At 34.9% G+C, this 19,970-nt stretch overlaps 1 protein-coding gene across 2 annotated transcripts in view; it reads right to left on the reverse strand.

Moving 5' to 3' along the window:
* NRG1 (neuregulin 1) overlaps window positions 1-19,970 on the reverse strand; it is a 213,078-nt gene that overhangs the window by 158,771 nt on the left and 34,337 nt on the right. For both annotated transcript variants that reach the window (XM_051965508.1, XM_051965509.1), the window contains exons 4-5: window positions 12,623-12,673; window positions 6,542-6,592 (exon numbers count right to left, since the gene is read on the reverse strand). In XM_051965508.1, coding sequence (XP_051821468.1) covers window positions 6,542-6,592; window positions 12,623-12,673 — 102 coding nt within the window. The remainder of the gene's footprint in view (window positions 1-6,541; window positions 6,593-12,622; window positions 12,674-19,970) is intronic.

A 19,970-nucleotide genomic window follows, 5' to 3' on the forward strand; every position in this document is an offset into this window, starting at 1 on the left:
TAGGAAGTAGAAACATTTAGAACTAGGTCTTTGGACTCCAATAGCAAGGCCATTATATCAATTTGTCTCTCATTTTTCTATAATGACTCTGCAAAGTTGGGAATACAAATATTATAATGCATATGCACATTTTACAAAAGAAGAACCCGAGACTCAGAAAACTTAAATGGGTTGCCCATGATCACATAGCTAAGAAAGTGACTGAGGCAGGATTTGGAGCATTCGTTCAACTACATGGGACTGACCAAAACATTTGGAAGTAGCTCATCTGAGAATGTGAGGAAACATGAGAAACATAAGACCTATAAAGGTAAAACATAGACCCACAGCACTTTCTTAAGTATGAGCTGTTTCTGAAAAAGAAAAATAAAAGTACACATCCTTCACAGATGCCCATACAAATTTACCAAGATAGGCACAGTCTTTCTAATATTTAGAATGATTGGTGATGTCTACCAATAGTGTATTAATGACAATCAGCATCCCAAAGCAAAGACAGCACCCAAGGTTTAGGAGTGACAACTCTGTAATCCCAGTCTACAATTCTCTTCCCAAGGAATAAGCAAGACAAGGCTGCATATATTAGGTGATTTGTTTTTTAAATTACTCTTATTTCTGCAGGACACCTGGTGATTTTTTTGCCTTTCTATGTGTAAATTGCAGTCTTCTGATTCTCTCTACCCACAACATATTCACAGAAATCTTCAAAACCCAATTTGTATCCAATTAGAATAGAAGCAGCATCCCAAGGGTGACAGCCATCACTATTTGCCATTGACAAAAAAAATTGAAATATAATTTTTTTTGTTCAAAATTATTTAGGAAAATTCCCAGGAGTCATACCCACCAGTAAAGTGGGCAAAAAAGATTACAGCTTCTGATGTCATAAATAAATCATAGAACCAAGCCTTGCTAATACATCCAACAAGACATGGTCTGAAAGATATCAACATCATTAATTAACTGCCAATTGGTTTGCTTTTCTTGAGTAGAATCAAAACAATGGCCTCAGAGATATGCCTGATTTTTCTTTAAGTTGTTTTGTGTTGTTGTTTTTTTTTTTTTTGGGGGGGGAGGGGGCGAGGAGAGTTACCAAGTCTAAGAGGGGACTGTCAATTACTGTTGGAAAACTATTTAGATCACCTCCTTTATAATGCATCTTCAACAATAAGATGCAGAAGCAATTAAACATAGCAATAAAGTGATCAGTAAACTCAAGGACAGTGACTTTTGTGATAAGGACTGCCTATTTAAAAAAAATTTAAACCTAATCATAAATCTAAGAAAATGATCTTGCAGAAAACAGATTGCAACTAGCATTCTATACAATATTCACCATAGTAAGCTCCAAAGGGATAAATAATCTTACATATATGTGTGTATATGTATGTATGTATGTATTCATATATGTCACATCACTTTTTAAAATTAAGAAGAATGAAAAAAGGTATTTTGCACATCTACACTTAAGAGGAAAAAATCTGAATCTGAGTTTAAAAAATGTTTCCTTTCTACAATGTCTCTCTAATAAAATTGGTTAATTTGATCACATCAGTTTTAAATAAAGTTTAACTAAGATTAGGTTGGCATAATCAGAGCAGATTTCCAGGGGCAACTGGAATTTGAAGGGTAAGAAATAGGTTAGCTATCCTTTTCCAGGTTAACTGCTCTGCTAAAAATAAATAAAGCTCACTTCAAAATTCCATTCAATATGACTCTGGTAAACCTTTTCAGGATTGAATATCAGGAAATACAAATGGTAAACCTTCCAAAAAATCTAGTCTGCATGTTTATTCTATATCACCACTAAACAAACAATAGAGGACATTGATGGAAATTGCAGTAATATATATTCAGTTCAACAAATATTAAACTACTCCTATTGGGGGGGGGAACCTGTGCTAAGTACTAAGGATGAAAAAAAAAATTAATCACTGTCCATGGGGAGTTTATATTCTAAGGAAGGGATAAACTATGTAAATAATGAAATATGCATTGAAATATGCATTAAGTTTTATACAATATGGAAAGAGAGGTGGGAGAAAGAGAGCACTAATACATGGACAAATTAAGGAAGGTTTTGTGTGAGAAATGGAAAGAATTAGATATTCTGAAAAGCAGCAGTATCAAAAGGAATTAAAGCTGCTGATTTCAGATTGAAGGTAAAACTTTTAAATTAACAGCCCAACAGCATTAAAAATTCTGAGTTAGTTTCACTTTAAAATTTCCTGAAACCCATGATCTTTCTTCTTCAACACACACACATACAGACAGACAGACAGGAAGACAGACAGACAGACAGACACAAACACACACACACCAAGAAGCTAGAAGGATTGATGTATAAATTCAGCACCAAAAAAATGTATTTTATTATAATCCCCATAGGAAATTACTCTCCTTTGTTTTAAATAAGTAAATATAGACATTTCAGGCATATCAATGCTACTGGGGTGAGAGGAAGGAGTTAGATTTCATACAATGAATAGGCTTATAGTATAAGAGATCCATTTTGGGTATCTACAGCTAGGACAAAACAAGAGAAATGTGATTTCCCTTTCATAACTGCTCAGATGTGCTTATGGACAATGTCCATCATTTCTGTTAATGAAGAAAGGAAGAGCTCCAGTTTCAGGAGACTAAATCACTTTATTCACTAAATCCTGCAAGGGCAATTCATATCAAACAAGGTGGCAAGGAGAAACTCTATGACTTGGTTCCAAATATTAAGCACTTTGCAAAATCAAATAAATGCCCAATAGATATCACAACCCAAATGGACTATAATTCAGACACTAACTAAGAAATATGCACAAAGCTACCACACAAAATATAAACCACACACAATATTAAGATTGTCATCTTGGAGGGGTTCACAGAATCAAAATAACAGAACAGAGAAGGAGAAATAGTCTCTCTGATTGCCATAAATTTAGCCAACTGTGTGCCAGGTAACCTGAATCTATGCAGATAACCAGGCAAATGGATTAGATAAGTTAGAAGGTGATACAGGTAAGAATATGGGACCTACCACAAGAATGGTCAGAAATCCAAGATAAATCTTTGGCCTGAACATTATACTCATATCACATAGCCACAGCTACAGTGCTGCTACCTTAGAGAAGGACTAGGGTCAGATGAGTCTCAAATTAGGAGAAAATTGGACAAATCAAGATATTCTATAATAAACTCCAAATGGTGCTTAACTAATCTTGACAGATTGGTGGAAAGAGATAGAGATATATACACATATGCATATGTTGTTATTTAGTTGTTTTCAGTCATGTTTGACTCTTTGTTTCCCCCATTTGGGGTTTTCTTGGCAAAAATACTGGAGTATTTTGCCAATTCTTTTTCCAGATCATTTTAGAGATAAGGGAACTGAGGCAAACAGTGTTTAGATGACTTGTTCAGGGTGATACAGCCAATTAAATGCTATGGCTAGATTTGAATTCAGATCTTCCATAATTTAGGCTCAGTACTCTATTTACCATGTCAATTAGCTGCCTCATAGATCTACATTTGGATAAATAAATACATAAAGGTATAAATATAGACATGATAGCATATACATACATATGGATACAGAGATATTTTTAAATAGAAATATATACTAAACCTATATCATATAAAACAAATATACATATTTTTAAAAATAAAATTTAAAGATATATTTTTATTTTATGTTAAAAAATTATATGAAATAAAGTATTTTTCAGAAACAGGGCAAAGGGGAAAATTTTGAAGCAAAAAGAATAAACAGGGGAAACCAAAAAAACTAATCCATAAAAACATTTTGAATTTTTTTTATAAGGGAAATTGTTGAATAGAGGAAACAAAACTGTATTCAACATTTGGTAAAAGTTTGATATATAAGATATATAGGGAATTTTGGCATAGTGAACAGAATGCTGAATCTGGAGTCAGGAAGGTTTGAGTACAAATCTGGTGATGGACACTTATTAGTTGTTTCACTCCAGGCAAGTCCTTTAACTTGTTTGCCCTACTTTCCTCTATTCTAACATGGGGGTAATAAAAACACCATTTTGCTGGGTTGTTATAAGGATCTAAGGGATAATAATTCTAAAGCACTTAGCATGGTGCTTAATACATTCTAAGCACAATAGAAATGTAAGTTATTATTGTTGTTGTTGCTGCTAATTATATTATGTGGTCTAAGATAAGCATAATTTTCAAAATGAAGAGATGCAAACATATTTTTAAAAAAGAAAATGACCTCAAATCATTGACAAACACAAATTAAAAGAGCTGAGATTTTCCCTCAATATCCATTAAATTGACAAATATGATTTTTTAAAAATAGTCAGCATTGGATGTGTTGAGGGAAGACAGGGCCCTAATTTACTAATGGTGGAATAGTAAATCAGCTCAACCATAATAGAAAACAATTGGGAAGTGTATGAGAAAAGTCACTGAACCATCCACATCCCTTGACCAAGTAATACCCACTTCCTAGGTAGATAGTCTAAAGCAGTTCAAAAACCGAGAAATACTATATATATGAAAATATTTATGGCATAAGATTTTATAATAGTAACTTAAAAAATGGAAAGAACATGATTATAAATCAACTGGGAATTATGAATGCGATGTAATACTCTTATGTCATAAGAAATGCTGAATATGAAGAATTCAGGAATTATAAGAAGGCTTCTGGGAGCTCAAGCTAAGTGAAGTAGAGCCAGGAATTACTACCAAAAATGTAAATGAAAATAATAATAAAAGGCAGTCAATTTCAGATTGATTTCAACAACTGATCTTGATGCTAACATACAGGTGGGGAACTATATTTCTATTGTCTTGGTAAAGATGCAGGGACTTTGTATGCAGAATTCCATTTCCATCATGCCTGTTCCATGCCTTCTCTTTTCCCCTGAAGTTACTACTGTCTGCTTATAACCACCAATATACAACATCTCCTGCCTTGATGGTATTTTTTTCCCTTCTAGATTCTTTCTCATGCCTGAAATGCCCCATCTTCTCCACTCTTTCACATTCAACTACTATTTCTAACAGCTTACCTGAGCCTCTTAGTTATTAGTCCTCAGTGCTCCCTGGAAATTAATTTGAACTATTTATTTTAATTTTCTATGCTGTTTTCTCCTTAAAAGAATGCAAGCTTCTTGAGGGCAGGGACTATTAAATTTTCATCTGAGTTTACCATAGTCCCTGGCTCATAAAAAATAATATTTTAAAGGTAAGTAGCTTGCCCAGGGTCTCACTGCCTATATATATATACATGAGCTAAGACCTGGATTCAAGCTTTCCTGTAGTCAAGGCTAGCTATTATATCACATTGCTTCATCACTCTTTAATAAATTTTCAGCAAATGAGTCTTCTTTTCATATATAAACTGCATGTATATACATATCCATACATATAAGAAAATGTTTGCCTGTGTGTGTGTACACATATATGTATATAGCTTAAAATGTATTTGTGTTTTTCTCATATTTTGGTTGATTCTGAAAAGGGTTGTTTATATTTAATTATGCAAAGTTTATCAAACTGAGCATAGTTTCCAGTTTTAAATAGTTACCTGAAAACTGGTGGAGGCTGTAATTCCAGAACTCTTTCCCAAAGGTCTGGTAGACTGCTCCAACACTTCCTTTGGAAGCTGTACCTCACCATCCCTATACTGTTCATCTTCCTGATAAACATCAAGGAGTTTTTGCTAGACTTTCCTAATTTTTTTTTTGGCCGAGGCAATTGGGATTAAATGACTTGCCCAGGGTCACACAACTAGGAAGTGTTAAGTGTCTGAGACCAGATTTGAACTCAGGTCCTTCTGACTTCAGGACTGGTGCTCTATCCACTGCACCACCTATCTGCCCCAAGACCTTCCTAATTTTATAGCTTCCCTAGTACCTAGCTAAGAGCAACAATCCATTTCATAGTAACACTACCCTTACAAAACTCATTCCACATTAAAAAGGTAAAAAATAAAATTTTGGCCAGGAATAGAGTAACTACTTGCTATCTATCAAATTTGAAATATGAGCATCTATTTATCATTTATGTATCTCATATATGGCACACTAGAAGTAGAAAAATGGCAGAGCTACCAAATCATGGAGTTATTTATATAGCACATCTCAGGTAATGAAGTTAGGCTTTGAAAGAAGCTGAAATCCAACTAATTCAAGTCAAATCAAGTCTATCATGTGCCTGGAACTGAGTCGAATACTGGTCCTGACAAGCTCTTTGATTTTTGACAAGAGGACATTTTCCAGAGCAATGAGTTTCCAGATATGAAGGTCACTGTTCCAATCTATCAACTATGCACATGAAGAAAGTCTCCATTTAATTATATTTATACATACTCATTAGAAAAGAGTACAGAAGAAAATATAATTCTAAACCATCTATCTCTACCATTTCCAAAATCCTTCAAATTCTACAATAGGGCATTCGAATTGGAATTGCCATCGAGTTGAAGATACAGGTGAACTTTAAAAGTGCTTGAAAGTCATCACAAAAATATGGTAAAAGCCAGTTAATGAAGTGATTGAGTACTTACATGAAGAAGTATTGGTCCCTTCTGTTGACATTGATATTCTAGTGGGGTACTCTACAAAACAGAAAAAGGCAATGAGGAATTATGGGATCTGGCCAAGCAAAGTTGTCCATAGCAAATGTGCCATGCTCAGAGATACCCCAGGAAAAGAAAACAGGAAAGCAAAAAAAAAATTTTTTTTGAAAAAAAATCTCAGATTTAATGATTCTATGGAAGTCAATGGAAGGTCAGCAAAAATAGTGCTTAGCTAAAGGCCATAACAGACAATATTTGCAGCTTAGACTTAAAAGAGGCTTCAGCAAAGATGGACAGGAAGGCCTCTAACTCACAAATGGACCTTAATATCTATGAAAGCTGCAATTTCTATCACAGAGAAGCTCTCCACTCCCCACTAAACAAGATGCTCACATGTAGGGTCATTCAATATTATCAGAGAGATATAACCAATTCCTTTGCCTATGGTGATGGACAGAATTGATAAAGATTTAGGAAGAAATGTTGGGAAAACAAGGCAAAAATGCTCACTTTACTCTGCCTCTCTTGGATCCACCCACGGGGGTTGATAAAGATCTGCTGAGATCCAGTGACAAGGGCCTCCTTGCTGATTCTTGTACAAGATACTCATCTCCCAACTCCAGACATATTTTCTGACTATTCCCCAGCCTGAAATCCTATCCTATCCTATCCTTCTGTCTCTTGACTTCCCTGGCCTACCTCAAGATCCAGCAAAAATCCCATCTTCTGCAGAAAACTCTTCCCAATCCCTCTTCATCTTCTCTCTATTGACACTCCATTTCATCCTGCATTTCATTTGGCTATTCATAGTAGTTTGCATGTTGTCTTCCCCATCAGTGAGCTCCTTAAGAACAAACATTATTGTTTGCCTTTCTTTGTATCCGCAATATTTGGCACAGTGTCTGGTACATACAAGGTTTTAATAAATGTTTACTGACTAATTGAGTCTGAGCAATCATGAGATCCACAGAAAAGGCTCAAGAAGAATGATGGTGAAGAGAAAAGAGGGAATCATCAAAGTTCCTGTAAATACACCAAAGTGTAGTAGACAGAACTTTGAAATTGGAAGTCATATGGAAGTCATTGGAAGTTAATAAGATCCAAATTCAAATCCCTCCTCAGACTTTTATTGACTTTCTTATCTCCTTCTATTTTCTCATCAGTGAAATGAGGGGTTGGACTAGATGGTCCTTTCAACTCTAGATTTATGAACTTATGACCCCCATCTAGTCCTGGCACAGAATTGATGATCCCTATCCAAGGAGCCCCTTGGAGAGATAACAACCAAGCTGAATGGACAGATACCTGACACCTAGAAGCCTTTTCTCTTATACAAAAAAGAGGAGAATGGGAGAGAACAGAAGAAAAAGGTAAGAGGAAGAAAGTGGGGAAAAGAGACAAGGAAGGTTGAAGAAGATAAGACATGGGGAAAGAAAAGAAATTGAGAAAGCCAAGAAAGAAGGAAAAGAGAGACTCGGTTTAAAAAAGAGGAAGGGAGAGAGAAGAAAGAACGAGGAAAGGAGAGGGGGAGGAGAAAAGGGAGAGATAGCAGAGAGAAAAAAAGTAAGTAAGAAGGGAGTGGGTAAGAAGGTTCAAGGAGAAAAAGGAAGGGAAAGAAAAGAAAGACGGAAACAAAGAGGAGAAGACAGAAAGGGGAAGGGGGGACATAGGGAAGGAGAATGGCAGAAATGGAAATAAAAAAGGAATGGGAGAGAAAGAATGAGTAATGGGGGAAGAGTCAAGGTGAAGAAAAGAAGGGATGGAGAGGGGAAACAGGGAAGAAGACAAAGGGAGCAGAGGAAGAAAAAGAAAAGATGGGGGAAGATGACAGAAGAATATTGCCTTATCCAAGACCAAAAGCACCCCTTAAAGTCCATTCTCATTACAAGGCTTAAAAAAGTTAAGGATGACCCAGTAAGATTCAGAGTAAAAATAGCTATTAATATTAATAGAGCCTTGAAAATCATATGGTTCGCTTATCATATTAAAGATAGAAAAAGAAGCCTAGAGAAGGAAAGAGACTTGCCTAGTGTCACACAAAGCATCAGTATTATAGAAGCCCAAGTGTTCTGACTTCAAATCAAGCACTCATACCCCTGACTCAGGCTGCTTCCAGTAAGAAAATGCCACTTAGAAAAATCAGACACCAAAGAAATAGAAGCACCAGAAATCACCAAGTTCATTTCCATCTTTGAGTCTCAGTTTCCCTGTCTTTAAACAGAAGTGAGTCTATTCTATGTTCTATTAAAGATGTGATTTCAGAATAAAGATAGATTTCTTTGACATGGGCAATGCAGAATTTTCCCCCTTGATTATGCATATTTCTTACAAAGGTTTTGTTTTGTTTTTAAATGAAGAAGGAAAATTGTGAAGGAATTCTTTTTATTTGAGAAAAATAAATAAATATAAAGAAAAAATAAAGTCAAGGGATCAGACTATCTAGATAGTATCTAAGGTCACTTCTAGCCCTAATTATTTAATCACAAATCTAGAAGAGTAGTAATAGCAAGGAAATCAGAAAGAGTTGAAGGATTATGAAAGGAAGGGGTAGGCTAGAATACAATGACTTCTAGCAGGGACTGTGAGAGAAGTGAAAACAATTTCCAAATATAATATATAATCCAAGGGAAATAGCTACATGTATGAATTTGCATATAACAAAGCTAACAAGGATTGCATATAAAGTAGGCAGAAACTCTTCCTTTTTCCTTGGTCCCTTAACTCCCCATCATTAGATCATTCATATTAACAGGCGAGAGAATGAAAAAAAAAAGATATCCTTTCAGATTCTTATTTTTAAAGAAGTTTATTGGTATATTTTATGTTTACAACACATATATTATCATATTTTTGCCTTCCCAACCCTATCCTGAAGGCCAACTCATCTAACAAATCAAACAAAAGAGGTCAGAGGAAGTAAATCTGAAAAAAAAAATCGCCTAGATTTATGCATTTAGTTGCTTTCTCTTGTCTTATTGTTTTCTCTGGCATTTCTAGAATTATGTCCTATATTTATGGTGAAAGCTTCCAGTTTACTGTAAACAAAGTTAGCTTTGGTTTAAGGTACATAATTTTAACATAATTTTAATGGCCCTTTCAACCTATAATTGGTACTTTTGTTGTTCTTGTTTTTTAGTCTAAATGAATGTTGCATTTTCTCAAAAGCTTTTTATTTGAACTTAAACACATAATTGCTTAGCATGGTGGCTTGTTTTAATATGATCATGTTGCTTGTTTTTCTATTAATGAATCACTTTTGCATCTCATATAATTATAACTTGTGCATGATAAGTCTAATCTTTGGGTAATATTTTATTTCAACTTTTTGCAAAAATATTCTTTAGTAATATTGGTCTTTTGTTCTCTTTCTCTATTTTATCTTTCCCTGGTTTAGATATCAGAACTTACTTCTCTCATGGGAAGAGCTGAATAATGTCAACTTTTATCAATTCACAAAATAGAATCTGTTGTTTGATCTGCTAATGAATTAATAATATTTGTGTTGATTTGGAGGATAATTTATGTAACAGGCATCAGTTACTCTTTAAACATTTGATATATTTAACTACAAATTTCTATGCAAAAGTGATTTTAATAAGCTATATATTCTTCTCTCTTTCTCTCCACAATTATACAATTTTCCATTTTGTCATATTCTAAAAAATAATAATAATAACTTAATAGGAGTTAGGAATGCAAGTTCAAACATTTTGAACAGTATTCTACTTTGGTGGAAATCTTTTCATAAAATGTTTCTTAAAACTTCATCCTTTAGGTTTGTTTCTTCTTTTTTTACTCACTTGATAATCTCCAACATTGTCTTTCTTTTGAATTCTAAATGAATCCTTATCTTTAAAAAAATAATCTAGACATGAGAATTGATTCTATTAGTCTTTTCTGTATAAATGTTTCTTTAACTTTGTGCTTCAGATAATCAGAAGTGTTTTAAAACAATACACTTGCCTCTTTTTTTTTTCATGAATGCTCTATTGTCACTCTTTTTGTAAAACATCCATTTTTTGTCATAGATCAGATTTATGGGATATATTGTTTTAAATTATATCTTGATCTCTTTTTCTTTTTAAAATATACTCTTCTTGCCTGAAATTTCTTTGGAATGAAATCTAAAATCATTTGAATTGAATGTGTTTATCTCAGAAATCACTAAATGCAAAAAACTCCATGCCTTGGAATTTACAGCACATTCTTTTTTTCTGGTGAAGATCTGCAGATTCTTGCTATGATTTCTTTGTCATCTTTATCCAGGAGTACAGAATAGAAATTTGGGTTTGAGATTGTTGGTTTGAATTTGTTTTTGCATTATTTCCAGAATTATAAAATTCAGATTTTTAAGAAATAATTTATTGTGTCTTCTTGGATAATCTATGATCCTTAACTTACCTCCATATATCTTGTCTCTAACATCAATCACTCTGGCAAACATAGAATTCATGTGTTCCTTTAATACTGTTGCTTTTTATTTTTCCTTTTGTCATTTTTTTCTTCTGTCATATTTGTTTTTTTGCACTCCAAAAAAGTTATTTTCTCCCCCCCCACTTTCACTTTTTTTAGAAGAGATTTGCCATCATGAAGGGGTATATGTTTGTGTGTGTGTGTGTGTGTTTGTGTGTGTGTGTGTGTGTGTTACTCTGTTATTTGTTCGCTTGTTTTTATTTCTGCATTAAGAACTCTGTTTTCTGTCTTAAATCCATTCCTAATTTCTTCTGAAAGTTTTCTTTTGAACTATTCTAGGGTTTATTGATATTGCTCCATGATCTCTGGCAAATTCACAACATTCTCATGTTTACTAGATAATATTAGTTATTTCATCCATGTTACAACATTTGTACAATCTACTTTTATTTCTTTTGGATGTTTTTAATAATTAAATTTTGTTTTTATGATTCTCTCTGTTATTTTACTTGCTTGTAAAGGATATTTTAATTCAGGATTTTTTTTTCTTCAACTGTGATCAACTTTTCTCATAGATTCTCTATCATTTGCAGTGTAAGGTATGAAGGTAAGATAGATATAATCCACTACTCTGAGAAATATCTAGAGAGAATGAAATAAAACCCCTATGTTTCCAGTCCCCCTTCTCGTAGACCTGAAGTTTTGTCACCTATAACCTATGATTTCATGTATCATATATATTCAAATGTCTACTTCCTCTTCTTCTAGTCTCAATTCATTCCATTCTTTCCTTAATGTGGCTATGTAGAATCATTGTCCATAGCTTCTTAGAGTTGAATATTTCAGGTAGGATTCACTGCCTTATAATCAAATTCCAAGTCCTACGCCTATGAGCTTGCTTTGCTCACTCTTCCAGATGGGCAAGAATCAGCTGGTATTAGGGACACTGAATGAGAACTCTAAGAACTAGTTTTTAAGCTATAATTCATGAGGATCCTCCTTGTGTATTTAGTCTTTTTAATTTGTGAAATCAGCTATAAGTGCTGTATCTGATCAACAATTCCTTACTTCTGAAGTTTTTAAGATGGAGATGTTTATCGACAGGAACCATGTTGCTGATCATGTGTTCTCAATTGTGTATTTCAGATCCAGGCCACTAGGTCAGAGGTTTCGTGTGAACCATGTTCTAGAAGGGACCCTGATAGTAATTAGCAATTTTATATGCAAAAGTTTGACCTGATCATAGTATCCTATCCTTTAGGATAGTGCTAGAAAGGCACCATTGTTCTGGATTCGAATAGTATCTATAAATAGTATTTTTCATAAATGTTTGACCAGAAAATGCTGTCCTAGAAATGTGATAGAAAGGCCAAAGGCCACAACTTTAAAATTATCTATGGAAATCCTTCATCTCCTTAGACTTGTTTCAGAAGTCAGGCTTTGATCAGAAACCTCAGCAACTGAATCTTCCCCAAACTGAAGCCCAAATGGGAGCCAGAAGGTAGAGCATGCTTGATGATGTTGTTAGTAGACAAGGAAAAGGAAAAGGAGGGGCAAGTTCTGAAGGCAGAAAAGCTTCTGTTGAGTAGAGATACAGTTAGCAGGAAGATTGGTCAATCCAGGGCACAAAGCTTGATGATGGCTAACTTTACTTACCTGATGGCATGCTCGCTCTTTCAGTAGATGCTGGCATGCTAGTTACAGTCTCTGTAAAACAAAAAGGCCAACAAAAAGTTATGCCATCCAATGCCAGTTATAGCCAGACTGGTGCAGAACAGCAATGTGAAAGGAAGGAAAGAAATGTCCCTGAGAAAGGAGAATCTCAAAATTGAACTTCATAGAGAGTCAAAAATACAAATAGAACCACGATTCTACCTTTTTTCTTCTTTCTTAGACAGCAAGCATGAGCTGAATTAAGTCAGGTTTACTGGGAAGAATAAACCATTTCCACCTGATACAAAAAGAGCATATTGTGGCCCAGATATAACCTGCTCCTTGAGAAGGTATATATCAGTGTCACCATTGGAATAGTCAAGAAAGGTGGTAACAATATTGCTGTCAAGATTTTCATTGAAGATCATTAGAAAAGTGTCTCAAGGATGAAAGCCATTTTCAAGTTGGGATCATTGGAAAGTAAATCAGTTTCTGGCAGTATAGACTCATAGACATTTTCTCCCTTATCTGTATAATCAGCTTCCAATGATGAGTAAAATAAAAGCTTTTGTTCAGAGGCCATGTCCATATATGCAATATTGAGTTAAGAACTCTCAGAAGCCACACCAGTCTAAAAAACCTGATCTTGACTGCTTGCCTCTGCCATGAGTTTCTTTGGATTTTAGAACCAAATTTATATCTTTCCAGTTATATAGATTTATCTAAAGGCCCAGGAAATTGCCTGGCAGAGTGAGAAAGATAAATCAAACTGGAGCAATTGAAGGCATCTACGATTAGAGGACCAAAAACTATGCCTGGGTCAGCAAAAACACATCATTAACAAATATCCCTTCACCTATGAAATCAAAACAATTAGTGTCCAATGTACCTTTTAGCTGGTGCTAAAACTAAAAGATTTTCATTTGCAAATCATGGTCTAAGTGAATTAAGGATAGCTTCTGGTGTGAATTTTTTTCTACTCATTTAGAAATTCCCACAGTGACAATTAACTTAAATATGTACATTCACCAAATTATGCCATCTCTAAGTTTCTTATCATAATGAATGACAGAACAGCATCGGATAAATGAATGATTGAGGGGAAGGATACCTTAAAGATAAAGTCCTTTTTTTATGAGGAAATTGTAGCCCAGAAAGCTTAAGTGATTTGCTAAGGCCACACCTACTAGGTGGAATGCCAACTCAACTCAGAGACTGAGATTCTGCAGCGATCACCTCTCTGCCACATTATGATGCATCTAGCAGTCCAGATGGCTCAACTGAGTCACATGTCCATAGGCTTTCTATAGTTTTTTAGAGGGCAGCTCCTTTCTTTATCTAGCAACTGTAAAGAGTAAAGATGGACCTTTTTTGCTTTAACCCTGAGTAGAAATGTTATCATGTGTCTCATTTCAAATTTACTAGGAACACAATATCCTAATTCATAATTGAATAAGATCTCATTATGAATATAATAGAGTTGGAAATATCTTTTTAGCAATGCAATGCTAGTTCCTTGGGCTCAGAAGTCAGTGTTGAAACATATTCCTCAAGCTCACCAATTATTAAGTGTTGGGCAACACATTTTCCTTTAAGATTTCAATGAATTCACTAAATAGGCCTAAGATGGCCAGGATATAAGCAATGAAAACAATATGGAGTTAAGACGGGAAGTTCACTGTTGTAGAAAACTTGTGGACTTCTTCAGGTAGCAAAGAATAAGAGATTTTCTATCTTCAGAGCTGGAACAATCTAAGGCGGTATTTCTAGAAGAACTTTCAAATAATTTTCTTTCTTCTCTTGGACTTTAAAAAACAAAGAATAGCAATAAGCTGCCATCAAGACAGATAAAAATCTTTTTTGATCTTAAAAAAATTCAGCTTTCCAAGACAAGTAACCAATATTCCTTTTGGAGGAGAAGGCACTCACTGCCCATCCATCAAAGACATAACAGACATTAAAATTGAGGCCAACATATCAAGCTCTAAAAATATAGCATGGGGATCTTACTCATGGTACAACAATAAATGTTCTGTTGTTTGGGTTTTTTTCCTTCAATAAATAATAAATACAGCAATGATGTCAGAAGTACTAGGAAAAGGAAGAAGCATTTATTAAGTGCCTATTATTTGCCAGGCACTGTGTTTAAGTACTTTATGAGTGTTAACTCATTTGATTCTCACAACAGCGTTGGGAAGTAGATGCTGTTATTATCCCTTCTTACAGCTGAGGAAACTGTGGCAGACAGAGGTTGTGATTTGAGCAAGTACTGTTCAGCTATGTATCTCTAAGACTGGACTTGAATTCAAGTCTTCCTGACTCCAGGTCCAGCACTCTATTCATTGCATCACCTAGGTATTCTCAACACAAACACAGATTTAAAAAATGTTTTTCAAATCTATTGTCATCATCATTCTAAGAAATTAATTTACCCTGTATCTTTCAGAGCAAATAGTTTTAAAAAAAGGAGATAATTACAGATTAGGAACAAATAATTTCTTTAAACTGACTCTCCCCTCCCAAAAAAAGAGACCAAATAACACATCTGATTTCACACACACACACACACACACACACACACACATATATATATATTTCTTCCAATAGTGCAAATCACAACTTATCAAGTCCATCCATCCTGTGCAATTTTCATCCAAGCTATTCTCATAAATTCACCAAAGGTCTACTCAACACACTTGTGGATCTCATCATTTTTCATGAGTCCATATGTGCAATATAGAGTTAAGAACTCTCAGAAGCCACACCAGTGCAAAAAACCTGATCTTGACTTCTTGCCTCCACCATGATACTGGCAGGAGTATACATTCAGATACCCTGGAAAGAGTTTCTCTGGATCTCAGAACCAAATCTACATCTTTCTTAGATTTATCTAAAGGCCCAGGAAACTGCCTACCAAAGTCAGAAAGATAAATAAAACTGGATTAACTGGAAGCAACTACAGTTAGATGACCAAAAATTGTGCCTGGAACAGCAAAAACATATTAATATATATCCCTTCACCAATGAAATCAAAACAATTAGATCATGAAGATCCCAGTGGAATACATAGGTTGATATCTCTTAGCCCTCCTTCTTGTTATGCAACTATTCTTTCTCCCCACCCTCATTCTCTTGAAAATACTTCTTTGATGCATCCTACACATGATTTTTTTCAGTATATCCTATTTTATAATGTGTTGCTATTTGCATACACTACCCTCCATGCATTCTTCATTGTCCTTTAAGAAATCTTCACCTTTGATTCTTTTGGTACTATAGTATTTTATGGCTCACAGGCAGAATTTCACCAGAAGGATGTATTTCTTAATTCCTCAAAGAATCTCAGCAAAAAACAAAATACCTCTTAATTCCCCTAAGCACAAATAGATACCCAATTCTGATTATCTCTGTAATAAAAATGAGATTTCTACCCTGCAGACAGGATAATTACATTTCAAGCTTGTGGTTCAAAAACAAGGCCTGAAGGCAAATTCTGTCCATAACATTTCTTGAGAAAATGCAAACTCAGAAATGATCATCACCAGTCATGACTTGCAATTTCCTAATGAGAAACTCTCATTTTGCTAATAAAGATCCTACTGCAGAAAGTCTGTTTGAATATACAGCAATTGTCCTTCCTTTAGAAAATACATCTATCCTGCCAAAAGCAAAATTGTAAATCACTAAATCTAAATTCCACTTACAAGAAGAAGCAAAATGTATTTGTGAACCCAGGCTTCTTGATTTTTTTTTTTCTGTCAGCAACACACTGTTCCCAGAGGAATTTGAAAAATGAAATGTGTTCATATGTACTGGGTGGCCCTTTCATTAAGCTGAATTAATAAGAACCACCATCAGCATCTGCCTGCAGCCAAGTGACATGCTAAGAACACCAAGGAAGGAAAGAAAAGGGACCTGTGTTTGTAGCATTATTATACAAATTGGCCTGGATTCTAGAAAAATGTCCCACTTTGGGTATAAACTCTTTATGCAAAGGGCATTCATGTCTAATGATCATAGACAAGCAGCTTGTTTCTGAAGATTCTATTATGAGTGTTGTGTGCTAAATTGAAAAGTTTTACATAATGTGTATACACTCAAGTCTCCAAAATTATCCTTCAAATGTGCATGAGTGGCTTGGGTTCTCTGTAGTTTCTGAAAGCAAAGCATGCCATCATTCTGGGGTCAACAACTTAGGAATGTCATCTTTTTTTTTAAATTAAGAGCCCTCTTTCTTAAAAATTAAGAGGCACCAAACTCAAATGTGCATTTCTAGAAAATAGACCAGAAAGGTGATTGAACATAAAGTCCCAACGCTCTGTACATACAACTTGCCTTTCCTTTTAAGCATGTAATCAATTCCACATGTTATTTTCAAAGCCTACCTGCTTGTCTTTGTTTCCTATGCTTCTCCTCTATGTATTTTTATGCACTTTGATGATCCCATTTTCTTGCTTTTTAATTATTTTTGGTAGCCCTATCATTTATCATCTGTCCCTTCCATCTCACTTTTTCCCAACTCCCAGTGGAAACAGTTATAATTCCCACTTTGGCCACATCCAAAAATATCCATCTTATTCCACACCTTATGACTATCACCTTTCTGCAGAAAGTGGAGAGCAAATTTCATCTCTGGTTCTCTTGAGATGTGGTTGGACAATGCATACTTCAGCATCTTTAACATTTTTATATAGACTTATTCTATGCATTATTCTCCAGGTTCTGCTTATTTCACTCTATCGAGTCATCCCAGTTTTCTCTGAAACCATTTAGGACAAGAATTTTCAAAGGGGTACAGAAACACAGTATTATATAGCTCTTGGCCATCTGAACCTCTGAAATCCATCTTTAATTTCAGAACAAAGGCTCACTGCAACTGAGGGGTTTTAGAAAACCTATCAACAAATAAGCCTGGGGATATATACTGGGGATAAGGATGTGAAAGGACATCAACTCTTCTTATTAAAGTCTGGTTTTGACTTTCTGGGTATGCCTCCTATAGCATATATGACCATTTGTTTTACATGATTAATGGCAGACCTATGACCAATACACCCAAACCACAGCAGTTATAATTACATTCTCAATTCAGTCATCATTGAGAAGCTGTGTCTTATCAAAATGAACTAAATTCATAGCCCTGATACAGAGATTAATCCTATTTTATGTAAATTGAACTTCCAGGCATGATAGAATAAATGAATCATTCACTAGCAATTATTAAATGTCTACTAACTGTCAAGTGTCATAAGTTCTAAGGATAAAAAGATAGATTTTTTTTTTGGGGGGGGGAACTCTGCCCTCTAGGAGCTTATGCTTTTTCAGGAAAAATGAGATGTAATATATAAGCAATCACAAAATAAATATATGTGTACATATACTCAATACAAAGAAGGGAAGTCTAATGGTTGGACAAGGGGGAGAGAATCAGGATAGGGCTCATGTAGGAGGTGGTCCTTGAGTTGAGCACTGGAAAAGTTTGGAAATCTAATATGCACAAGTTAGGAAGAAGTACATTCCACAGTTGGCAGACTATCTGTGCAAAGGCATGGAGAGGGTAGAAGAAAAATAAACATGAGAAGCAATTAGGGTGGTGTATCTATACCTGAGAGTTCAAGAAAGGGACTGATACAAAATGAGTCTGGAAAGGCAAGTTGGAGAGGAATTTGGATTTTATCCAAGTAGTAAGAAAAAAGTTCCTGGGGCATTCTGAGCAGGGAATACTCAGGTCTATTCTTTAGGTCCCTTAACTTGGCAGCTGTGTGAAGGACAGACTGGAGTGAAGAGAAATCAATTGAGAGGTAACTGCAGTAGTCTAGGTAAGAGGTAATGAGAGCATGAGATGGAACTGAGGCCATGTGAGTGGAAACCAGGAAAGGGATGGCAAGATGTCATAGATGAATTGACAAGACTTGGCAGTTGATTGCACGTGTGCAGGGAAGAAGACATGAGCAAGAATGAAGAGCCAAGGATCATACCTAGATTGTAAACCCAAGAAGGTTAGAAAAGGAAGACTAATTAATAGCTTCTTGACTTGTATTCATGATAATTCTAAAAGTGGAGGAATCAATGAAGGGAAATTCTATGATGAAACTGGATCTCATTAATAAGCAAAAACTGGCTACTGTGGTAGAAATGAGAACCCTGAGCAGAAAGAAGCATTTCCTCCTGAAGCTGCAATAAAGAACAGGTCTAGTCTGACATGTATCAGAGATTTTGAAGAGATGGAACCTCAACGCTGTCTCCAAACAAAGGATATGGAAAATGTAACGGACATTTTCAAGGAGAAGTCAAGAGGGGAAGGAACAGAACTTTCAAGATTAAGATTCTGAAGACACAAAGGGAAACAATTCTAATTAGGAGGGGAAACTTTAGAGTTTTCTAAAGAAAATGAATTCTTTAGCCAATTTATATTTTTAAAGAAATGTAAGCAAGGCCACTTAATGAAGGATGAACATAAGCACAGTCCTATAAAATTTTTTGCATTTTTTAGAATTGTAATTTGGAATTTAAAAAATAAAAACAATGTCAAGCTTACTAAATCTCAGAATGAACAGAGGCTGACAAAGGAAGCTAAGGATAACCAAATATTTAGTTGTTGCTATTTTTAAATATATATTGAGGGAGAAAGAAGAATCAAAGAAAGCATGATTTCTGTGTGGGTGTATAACCAAAAGCAGATAAGATAGACTTGCCCAAATCTCATGTTGATTCAATTCCCTGTACGAGGGCAAATAACCTTTGTATAAGAATAACTGAACAAAAATGGCTACCTGGGAGGGGCTATCCTATAATAGTAAGGAGATAATAAAAGACTCCTCAGCTACCTGTAATAAATTCAATTTATCTGCCCCAGAGGAACTACATCCTTGTGTCCTGAAAGAATTGGAAAATGTCAATGTTGAGCCACTATCAGTTGAAAAAGAAGTACCAGAAAAAGGCAGAAGGAAAACAACAATTTCCCTCCTCTCATAACATCCTTCCCCCATCATACCCTTTTCTTTTAAAAGAGGAAGAGGAGAGAACAGGAAGAGTCTAGAAACTATAGTCCACTGACTTGGATTCCTGGGAAAGTTTTGGAATTGATTATTAAATGGGTAGTTTTGTAAATACTTAGAAATGTACCTTTTAAGAGCCAGCAATAGATTCAATGAGAATAGGTCATGCTAGGCTAAGGTTTACTCACCTTGTGGATGTTTTTAGATCTAGTTTACCTAGAATTTGAGAAAGGTTTTGAGGAATATCATGTTCCATTTTTATGAAGAATATAAAACAATGTACAATAGATAATAATGCAATTAAAGAAACTCTGGACTATTTAAGTAGCAAGTCTCAAAGAGAAGTCATTAAT

Source organism: Antechinus flavipes, chromosome 6 (assembly GCF_016432865.1).
Source record: "Antechinus flavipes isolate AdamAnt ecotype Samford, QLD, Australia chromosome 6, AdamAnt_v2, whole genome shotgun sequence".
NCBI lineage: Eukaryota > Metazoa > Chordata > Mammalia > Dasyuromorphia > Dasyuridae > Antechinus > Antechinus flavipes.